At 46.6% G+C, this 7,679-nt stretch overlaps 2 protein-coding genes across 2 annotated transcripts; one reads left to right on the top strand and one right to left on the bottom strand.

The window, feature by feature from the left end:
• The first annotated feature begins 2,840 nt into the window (after window positions 1-2,840).
• LOC126704070 (uncharacterized) lies at window positions 2,841-5,456 on the top strand. Its single transcript, XM_050403107.1, has 2 exons — window positions 2,841-4,771; window positions 5,009-5,456. Exons 1-2 carry the CDS (start codon window positions 2,841-2,843, stop codon window positions 5,454-5,456), a joined length of 2,379 nt encoding a protein of 792 aa, XP_050259064.1.
• A 929-nt stretch (window positions 5,457-6,385) lies between these two features.
• LOC126701672 (uncharacterized) lies at window positions 6,386-7,338 on the bottom strand. The gene is made up of 2 exons (XM_050399977.1): window positions 6,978-7,338; window positions 6,386-6,902 (listed from the first exon to the last, which is right to left on the bottom strand). Exons 1-2 carry the CDS (start codon window positions 7,176-7,178, stop codon window positions 6,408-6,410), a joined length of 696 nt encoding a protein of 231 aa, XP_050255934.1. The 5' UTR covers window positions 7,179-7,338; the 3' UTR covers window positions 6,386-6,407.
• Window positions 7,339-7,679: the final 341 nt, after the last annotated feature.

The raw sequence follows: 7,679 nt of genomic DNA, 5'->3' as shown, positions 1-7,679 counted from the left end.
TTCTATTCTGTTCTTGAGAAACTAAGTTTATATTTCTTCAGTCAGAGACTAACTTCACCATCGGAGGGTTCTTGGCCGGCTACCACCGGTCTCCTCTGAGTTTTTACTTGTTTTCTCAGGATTCACCATCGCAAGTTTAGCAAGGCCCGGCATTTTCAGTCCACTGATATCCCAGAGTTCATCAGTTGGCGCCGTCTGTGGGGAAGAATAACGTTTGATTTCCATTGTTGGATTCTGCGATTTCTTTCTTGGACATAAGGGCTGAAATGGTCCGGACAAGGTCAAGGGCTACCAGCCCAGGCCTTCAAGAAAGTAGAGGCGACCGTCAATCGGTGCCTATCGTACAACCGCCTTCTGTCCAACACGTGCAATCCATGGCTGCTACTATGGCAGAATTGACCCGCCAGAACCAGGAGTTGGTTAGAGAACTTAACATGAGGAGGCAACATCGGGATGAGAACGTTGGAAGACAGGTCCAGAGCCAAGATGAGAGGAATGCCGAGTTTGAGAGCCAGTCAAGGGGTACCCCTTCAAGAAGGGTGCCTCACTTGGAGAGGGAGATGGACCAAATGAGAAGAACTATGGATGAAATGAAGGAAAATATGAAAAGGACCAACCCCGTAGAGGACTTGGTTCACAGGACTGACTCCCCATTTGTGCCTCCCATCAATGCTCACCCTTTGCCACCGAAGTTCAAGATGCCTTCCTTAGATTCGTACGATGGGACGCGAGATCCATTTGACCACATTGCCACTTTCAAAACTACTATGCATCTTCAAGGGGTTCCGGATGAAATAATGTGCAGAGCCTTCCCTACTACCCTTAAAGGACCCGCACGAGTGTGGTTCAGCAAAATAGCTCCCAGCACGGTAGCGTCCTTCGAAGAATTAAGTAAGTTGTTTGTTAACAACTTCATCGGAGGACAAAGGCACAAGCGTTCCTCGTCCAGTTTGCTGACCATAGAACAAGGGGAGAATGAAAGTTTGCGGTCGTTCATTACGTGGTTCAATAGGGAAGCTTTAGCAGTGGACGAGATGGATGACAAGCTGCTCCTGGCGGCTTTCCACAATGGGGTTCACTCTGATTTGTTCATCCACAAGCTATATGAACAAGAGCCTCAGACCATGGCCGAACTCGTCCACTCAGCCCAGAATTTTATGAATGCGGAGGATGCTATCATAGCCAAGAAGAGGAAGAGAATTGAGAAAATGGATGCTAACCCCACTCATCACTCAGAACAGGGTCCTCGTCTCAAGAAAGGACGAACGAAAGACAAAAAGGATCGTGACAGGAAGGCAGGCCCCTCAGCACGAAGTCAGCAGTATACGCCATTGAACATGCCACTTGATCAAGTCCTAATGCAAATCAAGGATGATCCTTCCTTGAAGTGGCCAGAAAAAATGAAGGGAGATCCGAATAGGCGCAATAGAAACAAGTATTGTCGCTTCCATAGAGACCATGGGCATGATACGGACGAATGTTTTGATCTAAAGCAGCAGATTGAGAATCTTATAAGGCAGGGGAAGCTAAGAAGTTTCTTAGGACGAGACCATAAGGACGACAAACTCAAGGGAAAAGCTGAAGAGTCGTCAGGGCCACCTCTCGGAGAAATCAGGGTTATCGTCGGAGGGAGCTCAACAGTTCAGTCGTCCAGGTCCAGGAAAACATACTTGAAGGTGGTGCAGAGCGTCCAACTCTCTGGACGACCACCTAGAGATACGGACGAACAGGCAATCACATTCACCGAAGACGAAGTTGAAAGAATCCACCATCCTCATGACGATGCTATTGTCATAACCTTGCTCATCGCTGACTACACAACTAGAAGGGTACTCGTTGATAATGGAAGTTCGGCAGATATCCTGTATCTTCCAGCTTTTCAGCAGATGAAGTTAGGACGAGACCGTCTTCGTCCGGTGAATTCTCCGTTGGTAGGTTTTGGTGGGATGAGGGTGCAGCCCGTGGGTACTGTTACATTACCAGTGGTAGTAGGGGCATATCCACAACAAGTCACCAAGGACGTGAGTTTCCTGGTAGTAGACTGTTCGTCCTCTTATAATGCCATAATTGGGAGGCCAACTTTGAATAGTTGGAGAGCAGTTACGTCCACCTACCACCTGTCAGTTAAGTTCCCAACAGACTATGGAGTAGGACAAGTGCAAGGAGATCAACTGGCAGCGAGAGAGTGTTACTTGGCTATGTTGGCCACGGACGAGCAAGTGCAGACAATGACTATTGAGGAGAAAAGGGTCGTGGTAGAACCTATTGAAGTGCTGGAAGATGTTCCCTTAGACGAAAGGAACCCTGAGAGATGTACCAGGGTGGGGGCAGATCTAGAAAGAGGAGTTAAAGAAAACCTTGTTCAGTTTTTGAAGAAGAACGTAGATGTGTTCGCTTGGAGTCATGAGGATATGCCTGGAATAGATCCTAATGTCATCACCCATCGCCTGAATGTATGTCCATCCTCGAAGCCAATACGACAAAAGAAAAGGGTGTTTGCTCCTGAGAGAGAAAATGCTATTAAAGACGAGGTTCAAAAATTGATGGCAGCAAAGTTTATCCGAGAGGTGTACTATCCGGATTGGTTGGCCAACGTAGTAATGGTCAAAAAGGCGAACGGCAAGTGGAGGATGTGTGTGGATTTTACTGATCTGAATAAGGCTTGCCCCAAAGATAGCTATCCATTACCACGAATTGATCAGCTGGTGGACTCCACCGCGGGCCATAAACTGCTTAGTTTTATGGACGCTTTCTCAGGATACAACCAGATACGGATGGACGTGGTCGACTAGGAGAAGACCTCATTTGTTACTAGTCAGGGCTTGTTTTGTTATGAAGTAATGCCCTTCGGATTGAAGAACGCTGGAGCAACGTATCAGCGACTGGTCAATCACATGTTCCGTCCTCAGATTGGGCGAAATGTCGAAGTGTATGTGGATGATATGTTAGTGAAAAGTCTGGAAGAGGGTAAGCATTTAGACGACTTGCAAGAAACCTTCAATACACTCAGGCGATACAGTATGAAGTTGAACCCCAGTAAATGTGCTTTCGGAGTGGCTTCGGGAAAATTTCTTGGATTCATGGTCTCACACAGGGGGATCGAGGCCAACCCAGAAAAGATCAAGGCAATCCTAGAAATGAAGCCTCCGCAGAATACTAAAGAAGTACAATCTCTCACCGGGCGAGTTGCCGCCCTCAACAGGTTTGTCTCTAAAGCTACTGACAAGTGTTTGCCATTTTTCAAGGTTCTAAAGAAAGCCTTCGAATGGACGGACGAGTGCCAAAGAGCCTTCCAAGATTTGAAGACGTATCTTGTCATGCCCCCGCTGCTAAGTCCGTTCGTGGTAGGAGAGGAGCTGTTTTTGTACCTGGCAGTGACCCCGCATGCTGTGAGCTCAGCGCTGATAAGAGAGGAAGCAAAAGTGCAAAAGCCAGTGTATTACACCAGTAGGGCCTTGAGGGGGGCGGAAGCACGATATCCGCCAATAGAAAAGCTGGCCTTCGCGCTCATCACAGCTTCCAGGAAGTTAAGACACTACTTCCAAGCCCATGTAATCAATGTTATGACAGATCACCCACTTAAGAAAGCTATGAACAAGTTGGAAGCCGCAGGACGTCTGATCCAATGGGCAGTCGAACTTAGCGAGTTTGATATCCGATACCAACCAAGACATGCTATTAAGGCTCAGGCCCTGGCAGACTTTATTGCGGAGTTCACCCCAAGATGCAACGATGAAGTGCAGGAGGATAAAAATTGGGTGGTCCATGTAGATGGCTCGTCCACACAGCGTGCGGGAGGAATAGGGGTGGTTTTGCAATCCCCTGAAGGAGACAAGTTGAAGCATAGAGTCCGTCTACAATATCGACCAACTAATAATGAAGTGGAGTATGAAGCTCTGCTTAAAGGGCTAGAATTGGCTAAGTCTGTAGAAGCGGAGTCGGTTCTCGTCCTGGGAGACTCTTCGCTGGTAATGGGCCAAATAAATGGGACATATGAGGCGAAAGAAGAACGAATGAAAAAGTACTTGGAGAGGGTATTACAACTTGTGGAAAAATTCAAGAAAGCTAACTTCATTCAAATCCCGAGGGAAGAGAATGCAGAAGCAGACACCTTAGCGAAGGAAGCCTCAGTAACTGGAACAACCGAAGAGTATGATGAAATTCAGTACGTCCCGAGTGTAGATCTCCCGGAAGTACAGCAAATAGGGAATGAAGAAAATTGGATGACCCCAATCGTCTCGTATCTGAGGGACGGGCGACTTCCGGAAGCAAGGGACGAAGCTAAAAAACTCAGGATAAAAGCAGCAAGGTACGTCCTTCTGGACGAAGTTCTCTATAGGAGGGGCTTTTCTCAACCTTATCTTAGGTGTCTGACCCCAGAAGAGGCGAACTATGTGCTGAGGGAAGTTCATGAAGGAGCCTGTGGAAACCATTCAGGAGCAAGGTCGCTTATCCAAAAAGTCGTCCGTGCGGGGTACTATTGGCCAACTGTTCAAGTGGATGCAAAAGCTTATGTCAAGGCATGCGACAAGTGCCAACGATTCAGTAGTGTCCCCAGACAACCATCAGAGTACCTCACCCCAATGATGGCCCCGTGGCCCTTTGCTCAATGGGGCCTGGACATCCTGGGTCCATTTCCACTTGGAACTAGACAGATGAAATTCCTGGTGGTAGGGATTGAATATTTCACTAAGTGGGTGGAGGCAGAACCATTGGCACACATTACACAGCAGAATGTAAAAAACTTCGTCTGGAAGAATATAGTGTGCAGGTTTGGAGTACCCAGGGTACTAGTTTCCGATAACGGGCGACAGTTTGACAACACCCTTTTCAGGGACTTCTGTCTACATTTTGGAATCAAAAATCATTATTCCTCCCCCGCACATCCACAGGCAAACGGTCAGGCTGAGGTTACAAACCGATCCTTGCTGAAGATCATCAAGACTCGTCTTGAGGGGGCAAAGGGAGTATGGCCAGATGAGTTACCTGGTGTCCTATGGGCATACAGGACGACAGTGAGGACCCCTACAGGGGAGACCCCTTTTAAACTAGCCTATGGAAGTGAAGCAGTTATACCTGCGGAAGTGCACATGGCTAATCATAGGGTGATGTCATATGAGGAGAAGGATAACGAGGAGCAACTCCGCTTGAACCTCGATCTTATAGATGAAGTAAGGACAGAAGCAGAGCACAGGGCAGCGAAGTACAAGAACCTCATGGCTAGGCAATATGATGCAAGGGTGAAACCAAGACGTTTCAACATAGGAGATCTAGTCCTGAGGAAGGTCTCTTTAGCAACCAAGAACTCAGCTCATGGGAAATTGGGCCCCAATTGGGAAGGACCCTATAGAGTCATCAACTTCAAAAGACAAGGATCCTATTACCTGGAGGCCCTGGACGGGAGAAAGCTTGAACATCCTTGGAACGTGGAGCACCTGAGGAGGTACTACCAGTAGAAGCGGGCCGAAATGAGGTTCACTGTGGACGAGCTTGAAGCTTGCTACCCTATTTATATTCTACTTATATTTTATGCTGTGTTTGATACTATCACTTTGTTATTTGTGTTGTGGTTATCTATCATGATTATGGACGAAATTATGGAGTGCTTACTAAATAAAAGGCATTAGCATGTATGTGCCTTATCTGTAAACGATATTTATGTAATGTACAAAATGTTGTGTTCATTTCAGATTTCCATGGCATTCTCGTTCAAAGCTAACCTACAGGGTGGCTGAGAACAAAATATTTTTTAATTGTCAATGAGACGAATAAATTCTCTGGACGCGGAGATGTAACGTCTAAAGCTTGAGCTTTCCTAAGGAAAAGCAAAATCAAGGCACCCCATCCTAATCAAAGGACGAGGTAGTCCCTGAAAATAAGCCCAAAATGTTCGTCCATGAGGGCAGAACAAAGATGAGATACCCTCGTCTTAGACAAAGGACGAGGGAGAACCCAACTTGACACTCATCTGTACAAGACAAAATGGGCGTCCAAGCCTTAAAACAATTAGGCAAAGGACGAGGCATAATGCGCATCCAGGCCTGAGACAGTAAGGCCTATGGACGAGCAAGGTCCCAAAGTCTGGACGGTCAGGGTACATGAAAGAAATTTCAGTCTAAGGACGAGAAATAACCCTTCAAACTTTAATAGATGGTTTAAACACACTGAACAAGGACGAGTAAAGTATGAATGCATGCATAAATATGAAAAATCTCGTCCATACATAAAAGAAATAAAATTCACTAAGTGTTTGAAGGGCGGACAAACAACGTCCAAACACCCTTGTAAAAAAAAAAAGGTTTCAATACCTCGTCCTCAAAACTTTGGACGAGTTTAGTGTACTTGAATTACATCGAAAGATCCAAAAACAAAGGATCAGAGAAAAAAAAAAAAAAGAAAACACGTTCTTAAGCAGGAGCAGTGGGTGGCTGGGTAGAGGCATCGTCTTCAATATTGACGTCCTCAGAGCTGGTTTGGAGAAGAGAGCTGGTAGCAGCATTCAGGTTAAGTTTGATAGAGTTGAAGTCCACCTCAGGGAAGTTTTCAACAGCGTCCATCCTAAAGTCTTCAAAACCCGCTGCATAGTTGCGGTCCAACAAGTCTGTGAAATCCTTGGACGCTTTGAACTCCGCAATGGCATCGTCCTTAGCCTTGGAGAGGGAAGTACTCAGCTCGTCATTCTTCGCTTGAAGGTGGTCAAGACGGGAATCTTTCTCCACCACAGCGGCCTTCAACTCTGCGATCAAGTTTAGCTGCTCCACTTCCTTCTCCTTAGCCTCAGCAGCAACCCCAGCCCATTTCTTGCTCTCCTCCCTCACGTTTTTTATGGTCGTCTCTAGCAAAATCCTCGTCTTGTCCAACTCTGTGGCTTGCCTAGACGCTGCGATGAACTTGGACATGGCCTGCAAAAGGAATATGTTTGGTTAAGACACCCAAAAGATGGAGAAACGACAAAGTCAAGACGAAAGGAAATTTACCTTAAAAAGATCATGAACACCAGAATGTTCAAAGTCTTTTAAAGACATGTCATAACATGCTTGAATGTCCTCGTCCTTCACAGCTTCTTGAAAACGTTGCCAAGCCAAATCTTCGTTTTCAACTATGTTCGAAGACACTCTCGACGGGAGCTGAGACGAGGTAGGTGCAGTCGTCCTAGGAGGGGTCTTGGACGAGGTCATCTCCACAGGTGGAGATACGTCCACATCAATTGTTTGGACGGAGAGGTTGGGCTGAGGCAAAATAGGCTTGGCCACCTTAGACGATGAATGCTTCACTCTTTTGTCCCGCCTGCTGGGAAGACTCCCTAAGTCCAAATTCTTCGGTAAGGACTTTCTTTTGTCCCCAACAGACGGACAAGTTTGGGGTACAGCTCCAGGACGGACGTCCCCAACCTCAGGACGATCTCCCTCACCAGCTACATATTTCCCTTTGTTACCCTTCATTGTCGCCATTCCTAAAAAAGAGTTTTTAGAACGAACATAAAAAAAAAAAAGGTTAAAGACGTCCTGAGTTAGAAGCTTACTTCTCCTTACGGTTATTTCGTGCGCTAGTGCTTCGTCAGAAGGATCAGGACCAAGTCCCCACTTAGCAAGCCGTCTAAGAGTCACTAGGGAGTGAAAGCTCCTATCTGCGTATAGACGAGCTCTGTGGACGCGATCACGGTGAAGCTTGCTAAGGGA

This window comes from Quercus robur, chromosome 10 (assembly GCF_932294415.1).
Source record: "Quercus robur chromosome 10, dhQueRobu3.1, whole genome shotgun sequence".
In the NCBI taxonomy this organism is placed as follows: domain Eukaryota; kingdom Viridiplantae; phylum Streptophyta; class Magnoliopsida; order Fagales; family Fagaceae; genus Quercus; species Quercus robur.
Note: the sequence above shows the minus strand (reverse complement) of the source record. Positions and strands in the feature narration are given on the sequence as shown.